Here is a 19,675-nt window from a genome sequence, read left to right on the forward strand (position 1 = left end):
TGGTTGAAAATTTTTTAAAACTATATTCTAAATGCAAGGTAGTATCGTGGATAGGATCCTGTAATAGCAAAAAGACACTAGTGGAAAAACTGGTGGGACTTCCCTGGTGGCACAGTGGTTAAGAATCTGCCTGCCAATGCAGGGGACACAGATTCTATCCCTGGTCTGGGAAGATCTCACATGCCACGGAGCAACTAAGCCCATGCACCACAACTACTGAAGCCTGCGCCCTAGAGCCCGCGTGCCGCAACTACTGAAGCCTGCGCGCCTAGAGCCCGTGCTCTGCAGCAAGAGAAGCCACTGCAATGAGAAGTCCGCACACCGCAACAAAGAGTAGCCCCTGCCAGCCGCAACTAGAGAAAGCCTGCGTGCAGCAATGAAGACCCAACACAGCCAAAAATAAATAAATAAAAATTTATACAAATATAGACATAATATTAAAAAAAAGAAAAACTGGTGAAATCCTAATGAAGACTTTAGTTAACTGCAGCGTACCAGTATTAATTACTTAGTTTTGACAACTGAACCAAGGTTACATAAAATAATAACATTAGGGGAAACTGAGTGAAGGGTTTACCAGAACTCTCCATACATTAGATACAACTTTTCTATAAAGCTAAAACTATTCCAAAATAAAAAGTTCATTTTTAAAAATGTATGTTCAAAGAGAGAGAAAGCAAATGGAGCAAAATGTTAATAACTGGCAAATCTCAGTTGACAGGTATATGGATGTTTAGTAGCCAATTATTTTAACTTTTCTGTAGGTTTAAAATTTGTCAAAATGTAAAAAGAAAATAAAGTGACAGAAGGTTAAAAGCAAAAGAATGGAAAAAGATATTCTACATGAACACTAACCAAAAGAAGACTGATGTTATTATACTAATGTTAGACAAAGTAGCCTTTAGGAAAAAATAAAGGAACACTTCCTAATTAGAAAAGTTCAATTTACCAGAAACATAGTAGAATCTACATTTATATGCACCTAATCACACAGCATCAAAATTTATAAAACAAAAATTGTCTGAACTAGAAGGAGAAATATGTATATCCAGGGTCATGAGAGATTTCAGTATGTCTCCAAAACAAAGAGTACACCAAGAAAACAAAACGGTAGGATACAGATTTGAACAATTCAATCTGCAAGTATGACCTAATGCACATATGTAGAATTCCACAACTGCAGAATAAACATTCTTTAAAAGCTCACATGGAACATGTATAAAGAATGTTCATACACTGGGCGATAAGCTTGTCTTTATGGGAGGAGGCGTAAGGCAGGCTTCCAAGGTGCTGGCATTGTGATATTCCGTGACAGGGTGGTGATTACATAGGTTTTTGCTTTGTTGATAAATTCTGTTTCATTGTTCATTTTTTGTATGTATTTTATATATTTGTGTGTATATTATAGATTTCTTATTGTTGTTCACTTTTTGTTTATGTGCATTACATTTTACAACTTAAAAAGAGTTAAAATCCTTTAGGAAGGTAACCATCTCCCATAAAACAATAAGCCCAATGCAGCTTATTTTTCCTTCAGCATTTCAACTAGTTGCTGTTTTTTCAGTTTCACACCTGGGGAAGTAATAGGCTTATGCTTAGAGGCTTCCTTATACAAAACTTATATATCTTTAAACATAAAAAATATATTCAGCCCAGCAAGACATTTATTCTTAAGAGAGACACATAGGAATTGAGACTGAGGGAACAGAGAATCCATGAAGCCCGACTCACACTTAATCCAAGGAAGTATAGGTTCATAGGCTCATTTAATAAAATAGGCACAATCACTTAAATAGTAAAATTATTTTCCTTTCACCTTTCTTTTTTTTGGCCAAGCTCATTTCATTTAATTTGCCTAAGTTAAACATAAGTAGGCTTTAGGCCCCAGGAAGGATTACTTTGACTTTGGGAATAACTAAGGCTATGCAGATTGAGGGAGCAGAAAAGAATCTAATGGAGGGCAAACAAAACAGTTGCCCCAAAAGAACCAAACAAATATGACATGATTATGGCCCATAGTAATCTTAATATAATCTTTATATCTTAATCCTGATATAGTAGTAGTAGTAGTAGTAGTAGAAGTAGTAGTATTCAGTAACATTTACTGAAGGCTCATCATCATCATCATCATCGTCAGTAACATTTCTGAAGGTCTACCACTTGCCAGGCACTATGCTATATATACAATTTTCTTAGATTGTTTCATCTAATCATCTCACAGTAAGCCCAGAAAGTAGGTAAATTACTAGTTCCATTTTACAGATGAAGAAATGGGCTGAGTAACTGGCCAAAACCACCCAAGTAGCAAGTGGAAGAAATGGAAATCTAACTTAGCTAGCCTGACTTCAGAGAATGTAACCTTACCCACTCTGCTATACAGCCTGTTCCTAGCAGATATACAATGATTTGCACTTAATGATCTCTAAGGAATATTTCAATTCTAACGTTCTATGATTTGCTTTCATGAATCTATAATAGAGCATTCAACTAGGCCCAGTAATCTCAAACTGTATAAAGCAAAATAAGGAAGCTCAATAAAATCTCTTTACATGACCTGAAAAGTTAGAATTCAGGTTCCTTAGGATTATCAGAGTTGGTCTTTCCCCATACTAAACCTTCAAGAAATGGAAATGGTTTACTTGTCTGTCAATCAATACCTAATATTTTTTCCTCTTATGAAAACAGATGGCACAGACAATATCAAAAGACATTCCAGAAAGAATAAAAGAATTTGCAATGCTGTTGGCTTGATCTTTTTTGTTATGGTTTTTGTTTTATTTATTTATTAATTTTTGGCTGCATTAGGTCTTCGTTGCTGGGCGTGGGCTTTCTCTCTAGTTGCGGCGAGTGGGGGCTACTCTTCGTTGCGCTGCTGCTCAGGATTCTCGCTGCGGTGGCTTCTCTTTATTGTGGAGCACGGGCTCTAGGCGCATGGGCTTCAGCAGTTGTGGCACACAGGCTCAGTAGTTGTGGCACACGGGTTTAGTTGCTCTGCGGCATGTGGGATCTTCCCAGACCAGAGCTCGAACCCGTGTCCCCTGCATTGGCATGTGGATTCTTAATCACTGTGCCACCAGGGAAGACCCCGTTGGCTTGATCTTTAAACACAATTGGACTCAAGACAAATCTGATAAATGCAGATTTCTGGGGGAAATCCTAAATCCTAAAATTTCACCTAAATTTAGTGAAAATCAAATAAACTGTTTATAAACTATTGATATTATCCTTGAAAAAATAGTATTGGTGGTTAATTGAATATATTAAAGCTAAAAAAAATTCTTATAAACATAAGACCTATTTGTTCTTTATACAAAATACTGAGTGATCATAATCAAGTCAAAATATTCTCATTTGTTCTTTTAAAATCATCATGAGAGTTCTTTTTAAAAAGCAAAACTAGCTGTCTAATTTACTCTTTTTAAAGAAGAAAAACAGCTAACTCCACAATGGATATAATATAAAAAGTTGTTAAATGCTCCTTAGCCTCATAAATAATATGAAGTATACCTCATACAAGAAGCATACTGACACTTTTGTAACAATCTGAAATACCAGAAGCTTCTGGGAAATGGTAATAATTTGTTAAAAAACAAAAACAAAGTATGGTACAAACTACTTCTCTTCGAGGCCTCAATAAGGAAAAAAAATTTATTAGGTCCAGGAATCCAAGAAAACTTGGTGTATTTACAAGTACATGCAGAATTTGATGGTTAGAAATGAAATCTATTTAGGTCCAGCCTAAGATTCTCATAGCCCTTCTATAGGCACAATCATAGTAGTAATATCCCCAGAAACCAGGATAAATCTCCAATGTGCCTGAATTTAATGAACCAGATAGATCATTGTATCACCAATATCCGCCCGTAGCCCATTTTCAGTAAGATGAATTTTCTTGCTCGTGAGGTCCACGTGGAAAACAGCATGCTCAGAAATGGGGGTCTTCTCAGCGTGCTCTTTTCCCAGGACAGGAACTCGCCGAGGCCCCAACAGTGGATCATCAAATCTCATCAGTTTCACTTTGGAAAGGTCTACAGCAAAAGAAAGTATCAATATGAACATTTAATTACAGTCACTGACTCAAGCCCATGCCTGAGTCTGATAATTCACACTGGTTGTTATATCTAAAAAAATATTTTCATCAGATTACTAAATAGGACCCGATGTCAGAAAGCAAAGCTGAATCTAACAAATCTTCATCTTCTGTCAGCTTTTACCCAGATCAAAGACCAGCAGAGATTCTGGATAACACATCTCCTGGAATTACAAACCAAGGGGAGGGATTGATTATATTTTTGAGCATTATCCTGTATGGTCTCTCAAATCACTTTTAATACACTTCAGTTAACCATTTTTCAGAATATTAAAAAGCCTAAAACTTATTTATCTTTCTTGTCTTGCTTCCTGGAATATTTAAAACTGCAAGAACTATAGCTTTTTGGGAAAGATAATTTTGGAAAAAGAATTACTACTCTAAGAAATAGCATTACCAGTTTCTTGTTTTGCTCAAAGGATCAAAGTGTATTAACAAGCTGATGAGAGACAAGGAAAGAAGGGGAATGGCTGGGGGAAAGGGCACAGGTTTTAGAATTTTGAGCTTTTGGATGAGCTCCAACCCTCCCTTTGCTTGAGATTTTCCTGATCTGCTCTTGTGCAAGCTGATAAGATGGCTCCTGGTAAAGACAGCACTTGTCCCTTGAACAAATTTATGATCCAACAATCCTGCCAACAACTGAGCCCAAAAGAAATTTATTTATTTCAGCAATTCTGAGACTTTTCAACATCAAATGGTTTTATTTTATATGGTAGAAAAACAATATAAATGGCTACAAACGCTGATTCTGGATTTACAGCTCATTCTAAGTGTAGCATGGCTAGTTTATACTTAACCTGATCCACAGAAACTGAAGATCTTTTCTGAATTACTTCCCACTCCTTTCTAAAGTAGATTGCTGGGTGGTCCATGAGCTACACTCCCTCATGTTGCCTTGAGAGTATGAAGCTTAGCATGAGAGGGATAAGATTTAAAAAAAGATAAAAGGAGACATTAATGCAGCTGGCGCCTATGCCAGGAGTACAGGTTATCCAGGCATTCTATTCGCCTTGGGAAACAAAGACTGAAAGGACTACAAGTTTAGAGTAGGGATCCTGGGGCTTATAGAGCAATTATCTGCAACTACCATGAAGGCAAACCCTGCCTAAGAGTCTTTGTAGAGTCTCTGCAGAGGCCATACAATCTATCCGCATACACAGCACAAGCCCTGAAAATTAAAATGGGAAAGGAGCACTTACAGTCTTCATGACAGCCACGGTCTTATTTGGGGGGAAGAACACAATTCATTTTAACAGCTACTACAATTCAACATGCACATCAGTGATAGCAAATTATTTTCTTATGGAAGCACTGACAAGTCCTACCGGCAGATTTTATGCACAAAGCCTTTTAATGCAGATCTGCCTCTGTCTCTCTCTCTCACTCTCTCTGAAACAGACCTCCCTCATCATTCCAAGCAATGCTGAATCAAACTATTTCAAAGAAGCCTTAACACCCAATCAGGCTTCTAAGTGACAAAACACATCTGCTTTGATGTTTCACCATGTAGTTCATTACGGCCAATAAAATTATTGGTGCTTTCTTAGTGGTTTTACTATCTTTTCTTATCTCAGACCTCTCTTATCATTGAAAATGTTGAAATTTAAGTCTGCAACTACACAAGATTTAAGGCACTTAGAGAAAAGATGAGAGTGATTGAGAGTCCCTAGGGACTGATAATGTGAAATGGAGCTTTTCACCTCCAAATTATAGTTCATATGTGGCATGGGTGGTAAGTGATTTAAAGTCATTATCATCAAATAGTTGCTCCATGGCCTTTGTGGAGTGAATGACGATTTTAGCTCCTAGTGCCTCCTGGACCTAGATCATAATCACCCTCAATACAATTGGCACTAACTGGATGACTTGCTGGCTATCACAGCACACAGACTGAGAAATATGTTATTGAATTTTATTCCTTTCCCATCTCATATACTCAATATACTCAGTCCCCTTAGATATCAAAGTATTCTGAGGGCTTTTGGAAAAGTCTTAAGTTTAGAGCTCTTCTGTAGACACTTGGAGGAATATCAATTGCAAACTTCCCCTAATATTTCTATCTATTTTCCAAATTCACAGCAGCCACTAATACCAAACTTAGAGCACTTCATGATAATATTATTCACAGCTAGAATGACAAAGGATGCAAGAATTATGCCAGAGGCTCAGTGAGAAAAGACGAGCTAAAGAAAACACATCAGTACAGTTCTAAAGAACCTAGTCAGTGCTGCATCTGAGTGTATTTAAAAGGGAGTCAGGTTTAACATTATATTATATAATCCAATTTCCAATACAGGAACAAAACTATATTATATAATTCAATTTCCAATACAGGAATAAAACCTCTTATGCACTATAACCTCATAATAATCCTATCCAGTATGTCCACACAAATACCTATTTTCTTTAGAAGCCACCATACTGTTCTTCAAAGTTAAGAGTTCTTCCTATTACAAAAATTTCTCATGACTGAATATATGCAATATAAAACAGCCAAAAGGAAGGACACAAAATGGCTTCCTGTATGTTCACACTCCAAAATTTTCAAGTTCTGCTTTTTGTGGCCTATAAGTTCTAAGCATGGCATTATCATTCTACAGTACCTAGTTTATTGAAGGAACATGGTAAATGTCTACAACCAAATGGATGAACCTTGAAAACATTTTGCTAAGTGAAATAAGACATACAAAAGAACAATATTGTATGATTCCACTATACAGGTACCTAGAACAGTCAAATACATAGAGTAGAAGAGTAGTTACCAGCGACTACAGGGAGGAAGAATGGGGAGTTATTATTTAATGGGTATAGAGTTTCAGTTTGGGATGATGAAAAAGTTCTAGAAATGGACAGTGTGATGGTTGCACATCAATGTGAATGTACTTAATGCTACTGAACTGTACACTTAAACAATGACTAAAACGGTCAATTTTATGTTATGTGTATCTTACCACAATTTTTTTAAATGTCTGCAAACAAAAAAATTCCTAGTCCTAACATATTGCTGGTACACAGTGAAAAAAGTGTCAGTGTTTCCCTCATGCTAGTACACACTTTCCCTTCACCCTCACAGGTATAATTCTCAAGGCCCTATCAAACAATGTTTTCTCCATAAAATCACCTCTGATCACCACAGCTGGAAATAATCTCACCTTTTTCTGTGTGTAAACTTTACTATATCTCTCTTACTGTACTCAGCAGTTTCTCCTTAGATTATGATTATGTACTTCAATAGCTTAGTCCCCTACTCCTTCACTAGATGCAGCCTCCTAACGAACAGTACATTGTGGACTCCCCAAAGCCCCTAGTACCTACATAGGAGTCTCTGCATACACACTTATCTCTATACACACTACACATGACAGTCTCTCAAGAAATGACAACAGAAGGTACACGAATGACTTCAAGAGAACAAAAAATACATGGTAGAATGAATTCCAAAGGGCTATTTTAAGTCTTCTATGTAAATGGAATGTTGTTACCCTGAATATAGTTCCATAAATTGGTCACTGTATGGGATTTGTAAACCTTTTCAGAAAATTTTATACTGATGGTATTTGGCCCAATCAACTCTTGATTGCCATCAAGAAGAGAAGAGAGAGATCATGCAAAATAGGGAATCTCAACATTAATTTGTCTTCATAATTTGGAAGAAAAATAATACAGAAACAAACTAATTCCCTTCACACTCTTCTCAGCATAAGACCAGCTGAGTAATTAAAAAAAGAAGCTACACAATCCCACTACTGGGCATATACCCTGAGAAAACCATAACTCTTTTAAAAGAGTCACGTACCACAATGTTCACTGCAGCACTATTTACAATAGCCGGGACATGGAAGCAACCTAAGTGTCCACTGACAGATGAGTGTATAAAGAAGATGTGACACACATATACAATGGAATATTACTCAGCCATAAAAAGAAACGAAATTGAGTTATTTGTAGTGAGGTGGATGGACCTAGAGTCTGTCACACAGAGTGAAGTAAGTCAGAAAGAGAAAAACAAATACAGTATGCTAACACATATATATGGAATCTAAAAAAAAAAAAAAAGGTCTGATGAGCCTAGGGGCAGGAGAGGAATAAAGATGCAGACTAGAGAATGGACTTAGGACACGGGGAGGGGGAAGGGTAAGCTGGGAAGAAGTGAGAGAGTAACACTGACATATATACACTACCGAATGTAAAATGGATAACTAGTGGGAAGCAGCTGCATAGCACAGGGAGATCAGCTCGGTGCTTTGTGACCACCTAGAGGGGTGGGATAAGGAGGGTGGGAGGGAGATGCAAGAGGGAGGAGATATGGGGATATATGCATATGTATAGCTGATTCACTTTGTTATACCACAGAAACTAACACAACATTGTAAAGCAATTATACTCCAATAAAGATGTTAAAAAAAAAAAGCTATAAATTATTATATCAGGGGCTTCCCTGGTGGCACAGTGGTTGAGAGTCCACCTGCCAGTGCAGGGAACACGGGTTCAATCCCTGGTCCGGGAGTATCCCACATGCCGCGGAGCAACTGAGCCCGTGCGCCACAACTGCTGAGCCCACATGCTGCAACTACTAAGGCCCATGCGCCTAGAGCCCGTGCTCTGCAGCAAGACAGGCTGCCGCCATGAGAAGCCTGCGCACTGCAATGAAGGGTAGCCCCCACTTGCCGCAATTAGAGAAAGCCCGCGCGCAGCAATGAAGACCCAACACAGGCAAGATAAATAAATTAAATAAATCAATTAATTAAAAAAAATTATTATATCAAATCTAATCATAGGAGATCTAGACTTAATCTTGCTAAGAAATTAAGATTATTTACATATTTTACCCGGAGGCACATTGTCTAAAAGAAAGAATATGAGCTTTGGAGTCAAATATATCTAAGTTTGAATTCCAGCTCCAGGATTTACTAGCTGTATGAACTTTGCAAGTTATTTAGCCTTTCTAACCTCCATTTCATCATCTGCAAAAGGAGAATAATACCCTCAATGTTATAGTGTTGTAAAAGGATTAAATGGCTAATACATGGCAGACACTCAATAACTTTTACTCTGTTTCTCTTCCTTCCCCAGGAACAGATTCAGTCAAGCAGGTTAGTTTGGAATATTAAGGGAATATGTTCCTTAATTCTGAATACTTCTGAGCGTTGGAAATGGCTTATTACAATTTTAAAGCTAGATGGAACCCTGGAAAAATATCTAATCCAGTGTCCTCATTTCACTAAAACAGAAATCAGTTTAGAGCTTAAGCGACATGGTCAAGTCACCAAGCTACCTAGTCACAATGTCCCAAAAGAGAATATAGGTGTCCTGATTCTGGGTCCAACACTCTTTCCACAACATTACATGACTGTCCCTAAGCAAGACAGTTATTTTTCTTTCTCCCCTCTGCTTAGAACTCATCAAATCCACAAGCTACTGCCAAATGTGCACTTCAAGGAAACCATTTACCTTTGATTCCTCGGTCCACCTTCATTAAACGCCGGATTATAGAATCACGGTTATCTCCTTGCCTGATTTCAATTTTGGTTGAGAAGTGGCCATTGAATGGCTGAGAATTCACTAGGGAAACTGATACACCAGGCTAAGAAAATAAAGAGAAAATGAGTGTTATAAGAAATCAAACTTGAATACTGCTGAGGGAGAAGGAATCTCTGCTAGATTTTTAATGCCCAATGAAAGACAGATTTAATTCTGGTATTCTAAAATCAAGACCAAGGGATAGTCAGATATGAAAGAAAAAATGTACAAAAGCTCATGCTTATAACCAAATGCCTAGGTAAAAATGACTACGAGTACACGTATCAATACTGATGATGGATAAAAACAATAATTCTATTTTCTCTTCTAAAACTACCACCATTTACTGAATTCCTACTATGTACCAGATACTGTATGAAGCACTTTATAGACATTATTCCTATATCCTGAAAGGCAGTTCCTTAAGACCCCTTTTCACAGATGAAAAGCTGAGAACCAGAAAGATTAACAAAGTAGCCCAAGATCACATAGCTAGTAAGAGGCAGAGCCTCACCTTTACTGAGCATAAACTCAGTTCTATGCCATACTAACTCCTACATAATATAAGCTATATAGTTAAAGAACTTGCTCATTATTTTAAGTGGAAAAAGTCAACTGAGCCTTATGAAACTTAAATACATAGTAGCTTAATGGAATGCTTGAAAGAAGCTTGAAATAAACATATTTGTATGGGGAAAACTATTTCATGTACCTATATCCATGGCCCAAATGACTGTAATTTTAAAAGCCACCATATCTTAATGTAATGAGACTATTTATAATCTGATAAATTTAGGAGGTCTGCATGATCATGATTACTTCATTCTTTCAAAATAGACTTTTTCTGCTTGCTGCATTTTCAATTAAATGTGGTAAAAGTAGCAAGATATATGTTAAGTCCTCTGCTTATCAAGAAAAGTAGGGCATTTTATGGACTCTCACAATGGCACTCCAGTGAACTTTACCAAATGCTGCCATTCTGAATGGATTCTTTAAGAGTTAATAAATAAAATCTCCCCAAACTTCAAAACCTATTTATCTTCACCAATAATGGCCAAAAAATAAGAAATTAAAAAAGTATTTCCAGGGCTTCCCTGGTGGTGCAGTGGTTAGGAATCCGCCTGCCAATGCAGGGGACATGGGTTCCAGCCCTGGTCCAGGAGGATCCCACATGCCGCGGAGCAACTAGGCCCGTGTGCCACAGCTGCTGAGCCTGCGCTCTGGAGCCCACGAGCCACAGGTACTGAAGCTTGTGCACCTAGAGCCTGTGCTGCGCAACAAGAGAGGCCACCGCAATGAGAAGCCCGCGCACCGCAACGAAGACCCAACGCAGTCAAAAATAAATAAATAAATAAATTTATTTTAAAAAAAAAAGGATTTCCATTATAATGTGAAATGATGCATCAATCTGGTTTATGCCAGAAACCAAAAGTTTTGAATACCATTATTAAACCAAAACTCATCTGAAATATGAAAGCTCCTTTTCACTGTTTAAAAAAGTTTCACATTTCAATGTCCACTACCTTTTTTTTTAAGTCAGGTTTTGAAAATCATATTCTTATTTTTAAAATCACAATCAGCATCTGATGCTACCCATGATAGTAGAGTAAGGAAAAGTGAGGGTTGCATTAACCAGGGAATTAGAGGACCTCAAATCCAGACCCACTACTAACCAACTAAATGGCCTAAGCCAAGCTAATCATTTAACTTCTCTGGACCTCACTTCCTTCCATCGTTAAAATGATGGTTTTAGATTTAAAGCTCTCTAAGGTCTCTTCTAGGTCTAAAATGCAATGATTCAGTGAGATTCTTTCAACTTACTTCTGTTCTAAAAACATTAAGTGGTTTCCCAGGACAGCAGTCTTCCCTGACTTTATCTTCTGCTTCAGAGGCAAACTTGACTTCTATGTGTTCTAGCTAAGTAAAGGGGAAAAAATGGAAGTCATCAGTATCAATATGATTGGAATTAATCATCACCTCATTTCACCAAAGAGCAAAACCAGGTTCTCCACTTATCATGAAATGGCTTGTGCAGTTTTATTATTTTCCATATAAACATTAAATGAAACCTATCATCAAGTGTTTAACACTCGTTAGATGCCTCATAGTATGTTATTTATATAGTCATGTTTACCATCTTCTATAAGGAAATCTGGCATCTACCTGCTGCCTAAGAGGAAACAAAAATCAGTATAAAAGGCTTTCACTCAAATAAATGGAAAAACTCAGAAATGTAGCAAATTGCATATACCTGAATACAAGATGACCCTAAATAAAGTGTTCCCATTGTCCCAGTGAAAATATCCAAGTTTTTTGACCTCCATGAGTATATATGAACATTTAGAAATATACATAAAATAGATGTCTACTAATACTTACTTTATTAACACATTTATAATTACATGACATAAAATGCTTATTTAGAAATGCTTATTTCTTCCATTCCTGTATTTCATAAAACAATTTTATTCAAACTCTAAACCTGCACTTCTTTATTTTAATGTTTTCATTATTACTAAAACAACTTTTTGAATCCTCTAACAATTTCCTATAGAAAATTATCTTTCCTTCTGCCTAAGGTGAATGAGAGACAGCATTTTTAGAATCTATATATTAAATTGTCACTGGGGCAGGAAGATGGAATGGGGAGAAACTCAGATATGTGAAAGCTACTGGTAATGGTCTAGTTCCTGAGTTGGGCAGTAGCTTCATGAGTGGTGATTATATTACTAATTAAGAAAAAAACAAACAGGGCCAAACATGGACCACTGATAATATATAATGAATCAAGGATTCTAATTAATCCAAATCTGTGACTCTGAGGTCTTAAAGGGAGGGGGGGAAAGAAAGCAATCCAGAATACCCCATAATATGAGAGATTTTGAAAGCATTTGAATATAAGGTCTCTCCTCATTTTTTTTACGGATAATTTTGAAGAGGAAATCCAGGCATATACAGTTAGTATTTTAGAAATAGAATAACTTTTAAGTGAAATAAGAGAACAGATCATTTCTTCTTCCTGTAACTTCTATACCACCCATTCTCTTTCCCCCCAAAATATATTTGGCAAAGGTACTAAACATAGAAGATGAAGTTTATGAAAAGGTTTATTATAAAACTAAAGAACTGGACTGTTTACTATAGTTAACTAGTTATTATAATCCCAGGCCCCTCTTACCTCAAGGGAATTGGTCAGATAGACTATATTCTCCATGAGCACTGCCTGTTCGTCAAATTCTAATTGCAAATCCAGAACACGAGGTCCCATCTTCTCCAGATTTTCCTAGCGGCCAAAATGGTTTTGAAAAACAAAATCACATTAAGAATATGATGAAAAGAACATATTTCTGCCAAAGCAATCAGTCTCTCAAGTGATAATATCTTCAAATTTGAACAGTTAAAGGAAAGGCCTTGGACTCATGGTTTCCCTTATCTACGTTTGCTCGGTAACGAAATTACTCACTGAGAGTAATTATCATTTAAAGTATGATAAGATTAAGACAGCACTGAAAAGACTAGAAGGACAAGGTTTTCAGATTTATAAAAGAAATATGATTTCATCAGTTAGTTTAGCCTGACTTAGTATGCAAACCCGAAGAACTCACTTTGACAAGGAATCAAACAAATGTCTTAAAATACCCTTTCAGGTAACAAATAAAATAAAATAAATTAAATTAAGTTAAATGTTTCCAAGGTATCACATCTGTAAAGCTATTTCAAGAAACAGTGAACTAATAATAACCAAACAAAACATTCCTATAAATTTAAAAATTTTTTAAAAGTCAGATTATATGGGTACTCAGATAATCCTGTGACATATAAAAAACCATTTCTTATTCTTAATTTTCTTTAACATTAAATAAAATATCAATATTTGCTGCTCAGGATGTAACCATCAAGACCTAAGTTCATATGCACAAATATAGCTAACTGCCTAGAACATGTTTCACTTACATGAAAGTGACCTGACATGATTCTTAATATTCACTACCTTCATTTACCATCCAAGTTGTTTCTTTTCCCATGAGGTGCTAGAAAACCCTTTTCTTATTCCCAGATTTATTAAACACTTTTCAAAGTTTCAAACCACTAATTTGCCTGATAATACCAAGTAATACCAATATTACTGAAAAAATATTTTACTACTCAAAAAATCTAACACTGGTTTTTCAAAAAGCCAACCCTTGAATCTACCATCATTTAAAATCAGTTTCACTGGATTCTATAAAGCATGTCACCAAAATTAATTGCCTCTGCAACCAACAATGGGATATTTTGTTGATTTCCCCATATTGACAATGGATCTGACATTTTGACCAATGGCACTAGCTGGGAACCAATGAATTATGAGCATACCAGCAAACATAACTTATTAGTTATTAGTGTAGGTCAAGCCATGATTCTAAATTATTTCTGCAACTTCAAATACCATAAGGCTCAGATAGTTGACTCTTGTTCTAGGAGAATTAAAAGGCTTTCCTAAGAACACAATCTACTCCAATACAAGACAAGCTAAGAGTTTTGGTCTCTTATCAGGCAGGCATCTGTAGCCTACAAGATTCAAGAATTAATCTAAAGTATAAGAATAACCATTACATGCTGAGCAGGCTGGAAGACACTGATATACATTTTCTTAAAAATGTACTGAGCCGGGGCTTCCCTGGTGGCGCAGTGGTTGGGAGTCCGCCTGCCAATGCAGGGGACACGGGTTCGAGCCCTGGTCTGGGAAGATCCCACATGCCGCGGAGCAACTGGGCCCGTGAGCCACAATTACTGAGCCTGCGTGTCTGGAGCCTGTGCTCCGCAACAAGAGAGGCCGCGATACTGAGAGGCCCGCGCACCGCGATGAAGAGTGGCCCCCGCTTGCCACAACTAGAGAAAGCCCTCGCACAGAAACGAAGACACAACACAACCATAAATAAATTAATTAATAAAAAAAAAAAAAAAAAAAGAATTTAAGGCTTCTCTTTTAAAAAAAAAAAAAATGTACTGAGCCTACTTTTTGACAGGTAGTATTAAAATGTATTATGTGTATTAATTCATTTACTCCTCACAGCACTCCTAAAAGGTAGGTTCTATTAATTTCCTATTTTATAGATGAAAAACGTTGTGGCCCAGAGAATTTAAGTGATTTGTCTAAGTCCTCCAAACTAAAAAGTGACAGAAAACAGGATTTGGGCCAAGATTTGTCTGCCCCCCGAGTCTGAAATCTTAAGCAATATACAGTCTTCTTTCTGTTTCTCTTTGTCAGGAAATCCACCAGATCAGTTATATATATGAAAAAGACTAAGAGTTTAACCCAAAGATTCTGAATGGGGGAGCTATGGTGGGGGGCTGATTTTTCTACCAGGAGATATTTGGCAATGTATGGAGGCATTTTTGGTTGTCATAACTTGAGTAGGGGAGGGAGAAATTCTACTGGCATCCAGTGGGTAGAAGCCAAGGACACTGCTAAACACCCTATAGTGCACAGGACAGCCTCCCACAACCAAGAACTATCCAGCCTAAAATACACATAGAGCCATTGTTGAGAAACCCTGATCTAACCACTATAAACAACGTTTATCCTGTTAAGCTAAACCTATACAAATGTAGAATCTTGTTCCAGTAATAGGATCTAGTAAAAAATACCCTAATGTAAGCCAAAAGACTATGCTTCCTCCTTAAACTGAAAAGAAGGGAAGGTAGAATATGAAGAGAATCATTTAGTGTAGTAATTCTCAACCAATTTTTCTTCCACAATGCATATTTTTCACACACTCAGCAATTCCACAGGTAAACCCCAAATGTGATCACTCATTTCCACAACCACTGATTGAAAAGTGCTATTTTAGCAGATTTCTTGGGGGAGACTGTGCCCAAAGTGTTCCTCTTCCTTCTACTATCCTATCTAACCATTACCCATGTGGTCACAGCTGCACAAGGTCCACAGCTCACCTTAATCATGGCGACAAATGGCATCACTTTCTTCATGTATTTCTTCAATTCTGGCAAATTGACTAGTTCACTAGCAATGACTTTGTTATCAGGCAATTTTCCACTGTTGGTCTAAAAAAAAGAGTGGGAGAGGAATGTGAAGAAAAATATTTTAAAGATAATGCAGGATAGTAGATGTGCCTGTAAGGAACTAGCCAGACATGAATGGTGGCCTCTGCCAATATGCTAGAGAGCAGCAGAAGAGGATGCAGCCTCTAGCATCACGGGGAAGTGAAAGGTAAATGAATAATACAGAAAGGAGTCTCCTCTTTCCTCTAAATTCAAAGGGCACATGTTTTTTCGGGTAAAGGAGAAGAGCACATGCATCATGCTGAAATATTTAATTTTCCCTTACACTAATGATACCTCTAGGATTGTAACAAGAGATCTTATCTAGTGATAAAATGGTCTTATAAAAATCCTATTTGTCTTCAAACTTCTCAAAGCATTTCATTAGTCATATCAAAATGAAAACTATACAACTGGGCTTCCCTGGTGGCGCAGTGGTTGAGAATCTGCCTGCCAATGCAGGGGACACGGGTTCGAGCCCTGGTCTGGGAAGATCCCACACGCCGCGGAGCAACAAAGCCCGTGAGCCACAACTACTGAGCCTGCGCATCTGGAGCCTGTGCTCCACAACAAGAGAGGCCGTGATAGTGAGCGGCCCACGCACCGCGATGAAGAGTGGCCCCCACTCGCAGCAACTAGAGAAAGCCCACGCACAGAAACGAAGACCTAAAGCAGCCAAAAATAAACAAACAAATAAATAAATAGATAAATAAAGTGGACAATAAGGTTGTTTTAAAAAAAAAAACTATACAACTATCATATAAGATGTATTATAATGTCTGCTTTTGAACACTCTGCCTTATAAACTGTTACCACAAATGTGAAAAAAGAATCTCTAGCTATCAACCTGTTAAAAATAATATAATTTCTATCTACCAAAAATAAATATCTATATCATAAGCACTAATATGCAGACAGTCCCAAATGAGCTGCCTGAATTTAAATTCACTCCTGCAAACATCAATAGAGGAGAAATAAAGTAAGCGGCCTTTCCAGACTTTTGGGTGACCTATTTTCTCCTTATTGTAAAAGAATCGCACCAAAGCCAAGGGTTGGGAATAAATCTAAAAGAAAAGTAACATACAGTAAGATTTCCAATAATCTATTTACTTTCAATTCTAACCTTTACTAGAGTACATAGGAAAAAATATTTTCTCCACTTGCCAATACGTTGCTTTGAAATACATAAGAAAAAGGAGAGGGTGGAACGCACTCTTTTCTCCTTATGTCACCAAAAAGGCGCCATATTGAACATAAGAACATTCTTCTGGATTATAAACTGACATTCTTTTAGTTCTTTTGGATGAAAACAAATGAAAATTTTAAAGGAAGCTGGTCATTCCAAATAATGCCAATAGATGATGTTGATTTCAAACTATGTAATCTAGTCAATAAATATAACTAAAAATATAACTTCTAAAAGAACAGTGGTGATTAACTTTTTAATATCTGGGACATTACATACCATATTCGGTTCTTCTGCTTCCTTGAAAATGCTGGTATGAATATATACGCCACTGAGGCAAAATTTCATTTTTCTAACTACCAAAGTAGCTTTTACTCTTTTACTTACCATAAGTCAAAACTCTGCAAGCAGATTCTAAAAGCTACACTCCATTTCTATCAAACGCAATCAAAGGAAGAGGTAGTTCTCCATAAAAACAGGTTCACATATTGTAGAACACAAAAATACTTGCTCTTCTCTTTCCATTAAATCTTACAAATATAAAAGTTCTTCTGAGTATTTCTTGGTTAACCATGAAAAGTACTGAGGCAAAATTCCAATAAAGGTCTAGAAAATCAAAGCTAAGGATTCTTCCTTTCTATTACCACTTTACGCTTTGGCCATAATCCCTGTTTGGTCTCTTTTTTCCTCTTTTTAAAGTGCGTCTTAATGGTTTCTGTCCACCAATAACTGTTGTTTATAACCTGAGCAAAAATTCTACAACATATACTTTGTTTCCATATTTTGAATGTGAAAGGAAAAAGGAAGGTGAACCTTTTTCTCTAGGAAAACCTAGAACTAAGTTTAAATATTGACTTCCCTTTAAATACAACTATCATATTTAATAGCTATTTACCTGACAATCAAAAACACAACATCAAACTCTCCATTTCTATGGGTAATTATCAAATTGGACATTTTCTTTTAAATTACTCAAGAGCCAAGCTTCAAATTTTTTCAAACATAATAATGTTAAGGCTTCATGAATGCCAGTGTTCAAGGTACAACAAATCCAAAAGGCAAACTCAGTCCTTTTGCTTCAGAATTTTAACCACACATATGAAAAAGTCCCACACCTTTTGATTACATACAACTAGATCTAGTATTTTTTTATGAAAGTTTCAGAAATGATGAAAAATAGCTTTTCCCTTCGCATCCATTTAAGAGCCACCAAGGATAACAAATGGCACTCCATGCGTAAAGGTAATTAAACAAAGCTGCCTGTCTTCCTTCCCCTAGACATTGCCAACATCCTAAAAACAAAAACAGCATAGGCAGAACACGACACTGCTGGGGTGAGGCAGGGGGGAGTCTATTGAGAACGGCACCTCAAAGTGATGACGCAGAACTGACAAGGTGATGTGTTGCCAAGACGGATAGTTCTTTGCCACATAGATGGTGCAATTTGAAGGCTTCTGAGGGTGCTGCTTGTCAGTCTTCTACAGGGCAGAAGAAAGAAAAAAAACATTTAATCACTTTCATATACACCAAAAATGAAAGAACCCTCTCCCAGTATATAGCACTACTGCCTTTAACACTAAAAAATATGCATACAATAGAACTGCATTAGAAATGAAAATAGCCCTACATTAGCAATGAAAATAGTCCTAATGAAAGTTGTCTTTATTTTCATTACTATTAAATGTTATTTGACCAATAACTTTTAAGGAATGACGTTAAAAAAAAAAAAATGACTTCACCTTCCCTTTAGCAGGTATCATATAGTTCTTGAGTCGCAGTCTAAGGTCATGTGCTACTTCCATGAGATATTGTGAGGAGCGTATCAAGGTTTCATCCACAGGACCTGCCAGAGGCCATGAAGCATTCATAACTGAGTCGGGCTTAAAAAAAAAAAAAAAAGGTTCAGTGAGATTAGACAACACAACTATTTTATGATTCTTGGTTACAGTTTCATACCAAGGCATAGTGTGTAACTGTGTGCTCAAAGTTCAAACCTGACTACACATAACACGCTTCCACAGACCCTGATCTAATGTTCCCTAGAATCCAAGCTGTGAAGTCTGACTCTACATTCTTAATTAGCATCCATTTGTACAAGCATATTGATACCCACACACATACGCTCACTTTCAAAGAAAATTATGTAATGCTAATTTGCCTAAATTTAATCTTTGTTATATAAATTATGCATACTCTCAGTTTTTATCCTATTAATACATCCAGTACTGAAAGTATGGCTATTTGGAATATATATCATGAGCACATTTTTGCATTGTTCACACATTGAAAAATACAAAAGAGCTTGGCTAATAACGCTGGAAAGGAGTTATTAAATCAGCCAATCTGTTTATCTGTAAGCTTGGGAGAAATAAATTTATCTTCACAGTAAGAATGCTAATATAATATCCCTGAATATGCAGCCCTATATATGCCAGGAATTTTATATAAAACAAGAATATTTATGCAAGTATACACTTCTATCTTTGTTTATAAGCAGCTCATAACAGTTATTTACATCTTTCTCAATATTTTCACCTTTCTAAACAAACAGTTGAGAAAACAGTATTAGTTATACATGTATTCAAATACATATTATTTGAATGTATTCAAATGTATTATAACATTTCCTAATAAGAATTGGGTGATAAACAACATGCACAAAGTCACGTTATTAAAATATACACAATAAATAAATAAATTTTTTTAGAATTAAAAAAAGGGGGGGGGCCTCCCTGGTGGCGCAGCGGTTAAGAATCTGCCTGCCAATGCAGAGGACACGGGTTTGAGCCCTGGTCTGGGAAGACCCCACATGCCACAGAGCAACTAAGCCTGCG

The 19,675-nt window shown here is 36.7% G+C and overlaps 1 protein-coding gene across 1 annotated transcript in view; it reads right to left on the minus strand.

Annotated features, from left to right (window-relative positions):
* Window positions 1-3,634: 3,634 nt before the first annotated feature.
* The window catches only part of LARS1 (leucyl-tRNA synthetase 1), a 93,093-nt gene continuing 77,052 nt past the window's right edge, over window positions 3,635-19,675 (minus strand). The window contains exons 26-32 of the mRNA XM_007194172.3: window positions 18,581-18,721; window positions 18,209-18,319; window positions 15,548-15,658; window positions 12,789-12,893; window positions 11,432-11,527; window positions 9,542-9,674; window positions 3,635-4,028 (exon numbers count right to left, since the gene is read on the minus strand). Of these exons, the coding sequence (XP_007194234.2) occupies window positions 3,823-4,028; window positions 9,542-9,674; window positions 11,432-11,527; window positions 12,789-12,893; window positions 15,548-15,658; window positions 18,209-18,319; window positions 18,581-18,721 (903 nt within the window). The 3' untranslated portion in view covers window positions 3,635-3,822. The remainder of the gene's footprint in view (window positions 4,029-9,541; window positions 9,675-11,431; window positions 11,528-12,788; window positions 12,894-15,547; window positions 15,659-18,208; window positions 18,320-18,580; window positions 18,722-19,675) is intronic.

Source organism: Balaenoptera acutorostrata, chromosome 2, assembly GCF_949987535.1.
Source record: "Balaenoptera acutorostrata chromosome 2, mBalAcu1.1, whole genome shotgun sequence".
Classification (NCBI taxonomy): domain Eukaryota; kingdom Metazoa; phylum Chordata; class Mammalia; order Artiodactyla; family Balaenopteridae; genus Balaenoptera; species Balaenoptera acutorostrata.